General features: G+C 51.0%; 1 protein-coding gene across 1 annotated transcript; it reads right to left on the minus strand.

The window, feature by feature from the left end:
- Positions 1 to 3853: 3853 nt before the first annotated feature.
- On the minus strand, positions 3854 to 4166 carry LOC127236571 (60S acidic ribosomal protein P1-like). Its single transcript, XM_051204282.1, has 2 exons — positions 3977 to 4166; positions 3854 to 3933 (listed from the first exon to the last, which is right to left on the minus strand). Exons 1-2 carry the CDS (start codon positions 4164 to 4166, stop codon positions 3854 to 3856), a joined length of 270 nt encoding a protein of 89 aa, XP_051060239.1.
- Between the last annotated feature and the right edge of the window lie 6570 nt (positions 4167 to 10736).

Consider the following 10736-nt stretch of genomic DNA (forward strand, 5'->3'; position numbering starts at 1 on the left):
TGAGAGCAACGCCTGTCTCTCTGAGCCACTGAGCATGGAACATTGAGCAGGCTCCCAGGCCTGGCTTCCCGGGGAGCCATTTTCCAGGTCTGCAACAATGTTGAGTTTGATTTGATTTCCCCCTTTGCAGGCGATTGTGTGGTTTGGGGTGTTTTGCTACTAGTTATAATCCCATAAAGCACGACTGCTGAGATTTTTCCAAGAGGGCCGCTTTCAACCACCCTCGTTGAAAAGGTTCTAATTTATTTCAGTCGCTTGTGGGAACCCAGCCTGAACTCAAGACAAAGGCGTCCTGTGTTGATGTAATTGCCCTGCCAGTGTCTCCTTGTGGAGGCTCTGCCATCCAGAGCCACCTTGCTGTCTTCCACGCCTCTCAGAGGGACACAGCCGTCCCCAAGCATAGTGGGGCTCGGGAGCCAGGACTGGCTCCTTGGCTGGCCCATTTCCTGTTCTCACAGGCCTCATTTCTCAGCCAGTCATGTTAGTGTGAATTAATCTGATTGTTCCTCTTTTGGTTTTATATGGAGCCAAGTCCTGCCCACTGAGGGGGTAACACTTTGGGTGAAAAGATTGATGAAGAGGGAATTCCAGCTAAATAGAACTTAGGCAAGGGTGGACCTGTTGGAATGTAAGACTAGAGGGATCTGTTTCCCAGCTGAACACAGGGATTGCTGATTTGCGTAGTTTAGATGGCCGGCTTGCTCTGGGCACACCTCTGTCTGCCTCCCAAGTGCTGGGGCACAGACAGGATGCTATGCCTACCTAGCGTTACGTGCCTGTTGGGGAGCTGAACTCGGGTCCATGAAGTAAGTGCTTCAAGCTGCTGAGATTGGTCAGCCCCTCCCCTCCACCCGTCACCCCTGACTCTAAAGTCTAAAGCCGTATCTCAGTGCCAGGGAGGTGTGTGAGGAGTTTTCAATGCTTGGGAGACCAGAGATGCATTCCCCAGCACTCCAGTGGTGTTCTGCTGGAGTTGGCTGTGACTGCTTCCCAGTGGGGAATCCCAGGCAGCCTATGAAGCTGACTGCATTCAAGGCCCTGCATCCTATGACTCTCGCAAGGTATTTCCACAGAGCCGCAGGGGTCATTTATTTCTGGGTAAGAGGAAGTTGCATGGCAGGAAGCGTTAGCGTAGATGGTGCCTGTCAGCCATGGGCTCACCCCTACCTAGTTCAGCCTTCCCTCAGAGGCACCTGTGGAGGTTCACAGAGTCGGGAGCCCCAAGTTGTGCAAAGTAGAATCCCTCCTCTCACCTTTGATTCTTGGAGGTTAGGGATGGAGCACTGGTATTCTGGGGACCCAAGAAGCCAGAAGAGTCACTTTGATAATTGAACTCCTAGGGGTCATGGCTCTTGACATGTCCATCTGGCTGGCCAGCGTGTGTGTGTGTGTGTGTGTGTGTGTGTGTGTGTGTGTGTGTATAAATGTATGGTTGCTTGTGCACGTTAAGTCAGAGGTCAACTCCAGGGCTTACTCCTCAGGAAGCATCCTCCACGAGATGCAGGAATCATTCCTCAGGGTGACAGAGAGTGGCATTTTAGTAGAGATGAATGTACCCAAGGGGAATGGTGACATTCGAAAATGTGGCCTCTCTGGCAGCATTTCACAGAAGCAGCTGCTTGAGTTCTTCTGGGATCTGAGTTGGAGAGTCTCCCAGGACCACGAGATGACCCTGAGATACCCCGATTGAGGGGTGTTGGTGGCAGTAAGCGCAAGGCACCCCCTTTCAGATGCATTTTTCTCCTGGGTGAACTCAGACACCACGTTCCACAGCCTGCTAATTTCTTCAAATTTAAGACAATTCGAGGAAGCAACAGTTTTTCTCTGCTCCCAGCTCATCCCTTTATGGCTCGCATTGCCTGTTAGTAGCAAGTCTAGCCCTCTAGCCTTTTCCATGTTTTCATAACATGCATGAGAGTTTTCATTTTCACATGCATGGTACTATGGACTCCACTCTTGCTGCTTGTGATTTGTTGTGTTACTCCTGGTTTCCGAGGCCTTTTCCAAATTCATGGCGAGTTTGTGTAGTCTTTCCCTCGTCACAAACAGCTCTTTAGAAAACACCTCTCTGTGAGCTCAGTGTCCTAGTTAAGGTTTATATTGCTATGAAGAGACACCATGACCTTGGCAACTCTTACAATGAAAATATTTAATTGCAGGGGGGTCCCTTACAGTTTCAGAGGTTCAGTCCATTATCATCACGGAGGGAAGTGTGACGGCATGCAGGCAGACAAGGTGCTGGAGCTGAGGGTCCGCCATCTTGCAGGCAACAGGAAGTCGACTGAGACATTGGACATAAGAATCCTCAAAGCCCCTATGGTGACATTCTTCCCCCAACAAGGCCACACCTCCCAATAGTGCCAATTGGGGGTCAATTACATTCAAATCTCCACATTCAGCTAGATGTTTTTCTGTCTGTTTTTTCCTTTTTTTTTTTTTTTTTTTGGTTGTGTGATATGCACGGATATGTATGCATGTTTTTGCATGTGTGAGACAGTGCATATGTGTGTTCAGACATGTGGAGACCTCATTTGCTCTTCCTTGTTATCCTCTGAGGCAGGTCTCTCAGTCAAGCCCAGAGCTTGCAGATTTGCCTGGTCTTGCTGGGCATTGGGCTCTTCCGTCTCGGCCATGACATGAGTCCTTATGCTTATTTTGCATTTGCATGGATTCTGGAGGCCTGAGCTCCGTGGCAAGCACTGTGATCACTGAGCCACCTCCCCAGCCCTCCTCCCCCCTCATTTTGGCATGAGGAGATCAAGTCCAGTGTACAGGCCCCTTGGCAAGAGGCTGCTGGGACATGTGGCTCCTACAGATCGTCTGGTCCCAGGCTGATGCACTTTCCATGTGTTTCTGCGTGGGGGCCTTCACTCTGGGGATCAGGTCTGGCTGCAGAGTCTGAGGTGGGACTGGGAGACTGTATTTCTAGTGAGCTCCAAGGGAGCTCAGGGTGCTGGTTTGTATTGTGTTTTGAGGGTTGTGAATCGAGTGTGTATCCCAGGCTTGTTAAAGGCAGAGAGGGGAAGTAAGAGGGGGCAGTGTCTCTACCTCTCACCTGGTAGGGATTTTGATCATGGACATGACAAGCATGCCAAGTAGATGTGCTCCCAGCCCCTGCTGCTCCCTGGTGGAGAAAGGCCCCACACGATTGGTTAGCTGGGAAGCCTGAGACTGTAGGGGAGGCTGACTGGTCCATGGCATCCACGAGCCAGGGCTAAGCCAGAGGCTTTGAATCCCAAACACATACTGATTGCAACTGGTTCTGGGTCCTGGATCAGAGCCTTGTCTGGTGCCTTCTCCCATGTCTCACAACTAAACCCTCAGGGCAGTGGACAGAGAAGATGGTGAGCCTTGAACAGTGAAGATGCTGGGCATGGCCCTTCTGTGGCCAGGTTCTCTGGGTTTGGGCATTTCTGGTTGTGTTCCCTTGCCAGGCTCCATCATGGCAGGAGGGTGCTCACAGGCTCAGTGGTCAACTCCCTCACCCTTGTCTGCTGGCACCTCCCTGCAGTCCCAGACACAGAACTTCCACTCACTCATTCATCCACCTAGAAACCATCTCCCGTAAGGTCAGGGGATGCTGGTCCATGTGGCACATTTGGAGTGGTAAGCTTTATATTCCTATTTGTTTATTTATTTGGTTTAGGTTTTTTTTGAGACAGGGTTTCTCTGTGTATCCCTAGCTGTCCTGGAACTCACTCTGTAGACCAGGCTGGCCTCAAACTCTGAGAGATCCGCCTGCCTCTGCCTCCTGAGTGCTGGGATTAAAGGTGTGTGCCACCATCGCCCGGCTCCTTTTCCTTTCCCCTTTTCTTCTAAAAACAGGTTTTTCCTGATCATATTAACAAGAGATTTAGTCAAAGACACCGGAGCCCACATCATCATCAGACTCCTCAGATTCTTCCTCCTTTGCTCCCACTTTCTTCTCCTCATCTGGGGCAGCAGCGATGGAGGGGGCAGGACGGCCTGCTGGTGCAGTCCAGCTCCTGGGGCCGGCTCACCTCCACCACGTTGCAGAGGAGGTTCCCAGTGTTGACACTGGCCAGGGCCTTGGCAACAAGCCAGGGAGAAAGGTTCAACATGGACACCAGCTGCTTTCCTGAGGGCATTGTCTCATTATCATCGTGCAGAGTGAGGGTGGAGTAGATACAGTAGACGGAGGCCATGTTGCAGAATGCCAGCATGGTGCCAGACTCCAGATGATGTGAGGGCCTTACCCCAACTCGGCCTTCGCTTCCTCAGAAGGGGAAGGATAGAGCGCTTGGAGGCAGCTGAAGAAAGTTGCAGCCTTATATCTTTACAGCTGTGGCCATACTGCAGTGGTAGAGACACGGGCCCAGGATAGCTGTGAGTGCATCCGACACAAGATTGTGAGATTTAACATAAAGATTTATTATTATTATTTTCAGTTTCTGCCTGTGTGTGACTATGTGTAGATATACATATGTGATCACAGTGCCAGAGGAAGTCAGAGCCATCAGAACCCCTAGAGCTGTGTTCCAGGTGGCTGTGGGCTACTTGATGTGGGTGCTGGGAACTGAACTTGGGTCCTTGGGAAGAGCAGTTGTAATTGTTTCTTCTCTTCATTCCTTTGCTCTTCCGGCTCTTTGATCTTTGGGGGCACCACCCAGCTCCCAAATAAATCACATATGGAGTCTTATCTTTTCTTATGAATGTTGGCCTTAGCTTGGCTTGTTTCTAGCCAGCTTTTCTTAACACAAATTATCCCCGACTACCTTTTGCCTCTGGGCTTTTTCCTCTTCTTCTGCGCATCTTACTTCCACTCTTACTCCGTGTCTCGCTGGCCCACGATGCCCTCTTTTTATTATATCTTGCTTCTTCTTCCCCCCTTTTCTTGTTTCTCCTCTTCCCATATTTCTCCTCCTGTTCACTCACTGTCTCTGCATGCCAGCCCGGCCTACCCTTTCTCCTGCCTCACTCCTGGACGGTCAGCTCTTCATTAGACCATCAGGGGATTTAGACAGGCGAAGAATCACAGCTTCACAGCAGTTAAACAAATGCAACATAGAAGAATGCAACACATCTTTGCATCCATCATTGAAACAAATGTTCCATAGCATAAACAAATGCAACACACCTTAAAATAGTATCCCACAATAAGCAGTGCATTTTAAACTACTTAGTTATCTCTTCTGCGTGATTTCTTCCTTCCTTCCTTCCTTCCTTCCTTCCTTCCTTCCTTCCTTCCTTTCTTCTTGTAACTTTATTTCATGGTTTTTAAGCACGGAATTTGTGGATGACAATACCATGTAGTGATTCCAGGAGGTGGGGCATATCTGTTAGAACAAAGCCTTGATTACGGCTTTGAGGTTGGAAAACAAAAGCTACATTTGAGGTCTTCCATGAAGGAACCATGAAGGACACACATGTGTCCATGCACACAGGTCAGGAGCACGGGTCAGGAGAGAGGAGGCAGAGAGAAGGAAATAAAGACGGTGGCTCATGCGATGGAGGGAAAACACACTGAAGACCGTGGAAACGGGAAGTGGAAAATGACAGGGGGTACTCCATGGGACGGAGGGACAGAACACGGTGGAAAAGGAAGACAGACGAAGGAACAGAGGTGGGGGTGGGGAGCAATGGGAAGAACAGAGGAAGAAACTGGAAGCTTCCTGCTGTGACCCAGGCAAGGGTGAGTGTGGGGACCTCAGGAGGTGGCCCTGTCCCCAGCTTTCAATGGGCTTGTTTTTGAAAACAAGCCCCTCTCCTCCATCACTAGACTCTGACCCAGAAGCAGCTCTGGAGCAGAAGGCGGAAGCCCCTCCCAGCTCATCAGACTGTAATGGGGGTGAGGAGGGCGCTGGAGCTACCGGCTGATTGGCCATTAGTCATACCACACATTGCATTTCCTAATGAGAAAATGATGCAAAATTGCCTCAAGGGATGGTTGTGATTAAACTATTTGCCTCGACTTCCTCTGCCATATTGAACGTGTACATGTGTGTGCTCACACAAACACATGCACACAATCACCCCTCACTACTCACCTCCGACCCTAGAACAGCCTCTGGGTTCCAGAGTGCTTAGCTCCAGCCTTCACTGTGTGCCTTTCTCTCTGTAGCTCAGATGTGGCTGTCCTGAGAGGGGAGAGGGGAATCCCCAGGGGGTGGGCATAGCAAGCCCTGCCAATCAGCCCCTCCCCCTGGGATGTCCTCATAGCCTACATTTTGCAGGGGACTGTAAATGACTGGGAATTTCAGGCCATTAAATGCTGCCTCTTAAGTCAAACATGTTTATTCCCAGGCAAGAATCTGGAGTTCTTTCCAGATCCTTCTATACTCTGCCGTGAAACTCCTATTTTATTTGGCCATCCTCTGCACTGGAGCAAGGCATTGGGATGCAGTCCCTTTTTGCTACGAGAGGAGGTTGAAGCGTATTTTGAAAGAGAACCAAAGTGTACTATTTAAGTGAATATTCTTAGGAACTGGAAAGTTCTCATGTAGAATTCATATGTGCAAAGGACTCTGAGGGTGCATGGTCCTGATTATAAGAACATTAACATACTGCCTCCCTCAATTCTCTCCCAATTTTAGCCATACTCCATCCAGTCTACTGCAAATGGTCCCGTCCCTGGGCTCTTCCTCTTGGCCATCATCTCAATCATAATTCACTCTCCTAATTCTGTCCCCCATCCCTTTCTCTCTAGTTACTGCAATCTCCCAAACGTTTGCCGGGCACCCATCAGTCAGCTTTTGCTTGGTTATGTTATCAAACTGCTCTAACAACTCTGGCCGAGACACTGTGCCCTATTCTGGGCTCTGGGCTGAGGAGTAGCTCTCGTCTCTCATCTGGCAGAGGGGAAAAGAAAGATGATTGTGCTAGAATACATGGCTTGAAAGTCTCTGCTCAGAAGTGATGCATGTGGCTACCCATCTCTGCAACCAGCTGCCCAAAGCAGGTCACCTGGATGAAGGGAGGGGGGGAGGAATAATGCTCTTCCCGAAAGTTCCATGACAAGCCCCTCCCGGGTGCATGCTATTTGTGTGTCCCGAGCATCCACGTGTTCTGAACATCCTCATGTCCCGAGCATCTATGTGTCCCGAGCATCCATGCTTAGACTCAGGGCTGTTGGGCATTTAGAGCAGTTTGGTGTCTGCTCATAGCCTGGACCCAAATCCTCTTCCTACAACCATTAGAGGCTTGTAATTACCATTCCTATGCCCCTGTACTGGCTGGTTGTGTGTCAACTTGATACAAACTAGAGTCATTAGAGAGGAAGGAGCCTCTGCTGAGGAAATGCCTCTATGAGATCCAGCTGTAAGGCATTTTCTCAATTAGTGGGAGGACCCAAGCCATGGTGGGTGGTGCCATCCCTGGGCTGCTGACCCTGGGGTTCTGGTGGAAGCTTCACCATCCATACGCCCAAAGAGTCTGGGATGTTAAGGTGAAAGTTCCTCCCAAACTCCCACCCCATCTCCTTCCAAACCCTGCTGCATCTCAGAAAGCCCACCAAATGATGGCCCCTCCCCTAGAGATGCTCAGGACCTCTCCTACAGGGTATTTAAACTGCCTCCCAGAAACTAGACTTGTGGTTTTTCTGGTCTCCCTTTCCCATCTCCTCTCTAGGGGACTGGAAGGTTACCTGGGAGCATTGTAACCATTAAATGTGGGCTTTTACTAATTTGGTTTGATTTGGTCTGATATGGATTATTGCATCAGCAAAGAGGCGAGCTTGCAGCTTGCCACAGGGCAAAGAACTGTTCCGTTGATGACTGAAACCATGATGGGTCAACACAGAGCAAACACCATTGATTACCATCCAGAACCACCCAGAAGTAGAATTACATCCCAGGTTGCTCTCCTCACTCTCTCTCAAAGAGATCCAACACCTGTGTTTCCATGTATTGGGGATGCTGTTGGCCCGAAGTTGGGCTGGAAAGAAATGGAATGTGGCCTCCTGCTTTCTTTGTCTTGACACATGAGTCCGAAGGTGGACGGTGTACCTAGGAGGGCAGGGGCAGGACAGGAGCTGGCTGCACTGGGCAGAGGCGTGCCTACGGGCAGGTGTGAGGACCAGGCTGTGCTTTACGCTGCAGGCTTGCTGGCAGCGAGGGATGGCAGTCCCTGTCTGCCCCGGTCAGGGCTTCATTGTCACGGCAGCGTGCGCATGTGTGAGCTCTCCCATACGGAGCCCTCTCTGACCTATGGAAGGCTGCTTTGCTGTGTGTCTTCCTAATAAATCCCCGCTGTCCCTGAGAAGGCTGCTGTGAATGCGAGGAGAGCTTGTCAAGTGACCCCCCAGTTAGGGCCCGAGTCAAAGCTGTGTGTGTTTTTGTAACCAGAAGGCTGTGTGTTTCTTAGCTACTGGTCAGACTGGACGAGACTGCCAAGGAGCCTTCAGAGAATTTCCTCACCATGTAACAAATTTATGAGTCATATGAAAAGCTGGGAAACGCTTCAACCAGCTGCCTCTCATTGGCTCAGAAGCCGTTTTACAGCTCCTTGGTGCTGGGGCCTTGGATGGAGCTGTCGAGCTGCCACGGGGGAAGGCAACAAGGACATCTGTAGAGCCCTCACTAGGTCCCCTAAAGGACAGATGGAGGGGGGTGGTGTTTGGTGGGGATGGCTCAGACGTCAAGAGCACAGGCTGCTTTCCCAGAGGGCCTGGGTTTGATTTCCAGCACCCATGTGGTGGCTCACAACTGTCTGTAACTCCATTTCAAGGGGATCCAACAGCCTTCTGGCCTCCTTGGGCACCAGGCACACACATGCACTCAGGCCAAACACCCATACATGTAAAAGAAGTGGTTAATTTTCACTATCAATTTGACTGGATTTAGGGTCACCATAGAAACATACCTTTGAGTGTGTTCAAGCCAGGTGTTTAGAGAAAGGATTAACGGAGGAGGGAAGACCCAGCCTGAAGGTGCAAACATGGGGGGGGGGCTGAAAGGAAAGACGAGGCGAGCCGAGCACCCGCATTACCCCTCCCCCCCTGACTACAGATGTAGTATGAGCAGATACAGTGTGAGCAGATGCTTTACCTTCCCACTCTGATGGGCTCTCAGACCGAGAGCTCCAATAAAACACTGCCACATAAGAAGTATTACCATGTCATTTGGGGTAGGGACTAGGCCCTCCATCCTGCCTCTAAGCTAAGGGAGTATCCCTCTATGGCGAATGTGCTCCCAAAGTCCTTTTGTGCACCAGGGATACAACCTGGTTCCACTGTCAGAGGTCCCTTAGACTGCCCAAGCCTTCTAACTGAGACCCATGTTCAGGGAGTCTGAGTCAGTCCAAGGCTGGTTTCCCAGCTATCAGTCTGGGGGTCCATGAGCTCCCCCTTGTTCAGGTCAGCTGTCTCTGTGGATTTCTGTAGCCTGTGGAGTGGGGGGGTGGGGTGGGATGGGAGGGGAGTCGGGGGACATGGGAGGGAGGGAGGGAAAGAGGGAGAGGAAACTGGGATCTATATGTAACATAAGAAAAGATTACAAATATATATAGAAAACAACAAAACAAATAAAAATAAGTATTACCATGAAGAGACGGCCAGGCTCATATAGGGAGGGCTAGGGATTGAGAGGCGAGGAGACACACTCCCAGCCCAGCTTTCTCCTGGTTTCCAAGCCACAAAACAAGTGGCACAGTAAAAGGCTGTGTAATCACGGAGTCTGAGCAGTAGATGTGGACTCTGAGGCCCTAAGAGTCTTCCTGGGCATGAGGAGGCCACGGAGGCTTTCCGCCTTGATGTCGAGAAGGGTGGGGATGCAGTTCTTGGCTTTCCCTGGCGCTGTGAACCTCTCTGCTTGGCCATTGCCTTTTTTCCTGTTCCCATACATCCCTGCTCTATCTGCCTCCGTGCTCAGCGTCTCCTGGAGGGTGCATGGGGAAGTTTGCACCGTGTCATTGTAACCTTTCAAGTCCCCCATCTTGGCCCCATCTACCAACCCTCATCGCCTTTCACCACCAATCTTGTACTGTCCCCGGGGCCTGAGAAGGGTACCACTTTCGAGTTCGTCTCGGAAGGAACCTCTCATGCCGCATAGGATTCTGCCTATCAGGGACATGAGTGAAACAATGGCTCCTAGCCCCTTGGGTGCATGAGAGTCCCTGGAGGGCTGGCAAAGGGTACTTGACATACAAAATTGCAGTGGGAGTCCCGAGCCATCAAGTCAGGTGGGGTGGGGGCCCAATTTGCATTTCTAGCAAGTTCTTAGACCATGCTTCCGTGCCAGCCCAGAGCCCACTGCCCTAAAGAACTGAGGAGTGACCTGGAGCTGGTGTGGAATTTATTCCCTCTGCTCTCTGCACTGTTGTTTTGGCTCTCATTGGGCTCCCGAGCCCAGAGTCGTCATCTGATTTGTGGTGCATGGCAGACCCTCAGAGCCTCGGGAGGGCTGGAACTCCTAACAGCCAGCACACAGGCGCCCCATGTGCAGGCGGATTTTACTGCACACTTGGGACAGCACACACGTGGAAGACCGGTCCCCTTACTTGCTATAAAGCTTGGGAACGGAGTGCGACAGCTGTGACCTTTGCTCTGGATGATGCTCCTGGGGGGATGCTTTCTGAAAACGTTGGCACTGGCAGCAGTTGGCAGGGATGTGGGTGTGACTTCGTGTACGTACTCCCCCTCACTCTGCTCACTCTCTCTTTCCGCCCTGCCCTTTCGGGTGGTCCGCACACACGGGGATCGGCTCTTAGGCTGTCCCCGGCTGGGTTGACTCATGGACCCTGTGCCCACTTTTCCCAGTCCAGAGAATCAACTCATGGGA

Source organism: Phodopus roborovskii, unplaced genomic scaffold, assembly GCF_943737965.1.
Source record: "Phodopus roborovskii unplaced genomic scaffold, PHOROB, whole genome shotgun sequence".
Classification (NCBI taxonomy): Eukaryota; Metazoa; Chordata; class Mammalia; order Rodentia; family Cricetidae; genus Phodopus; species Phodopus roborovskii.

Bases quoted from the DNA above. Each gene is read 5' to 3' on its own strand.
- LOC127236571 (XM_051204282.1), bottom strand. From the start codon at position 4,166: ATGGCCTCCGTCTACTGTATCTACTCCACCCTCACTCTGCACGATGAT. The intron at 3,934-3,976 runs GCACCAGCAGGC...CTGCTGCCCCAG, and splicing joins CCGGCCCCAGGAGCTGGACT to ATGAGGAGAAGAAAGTGGGA.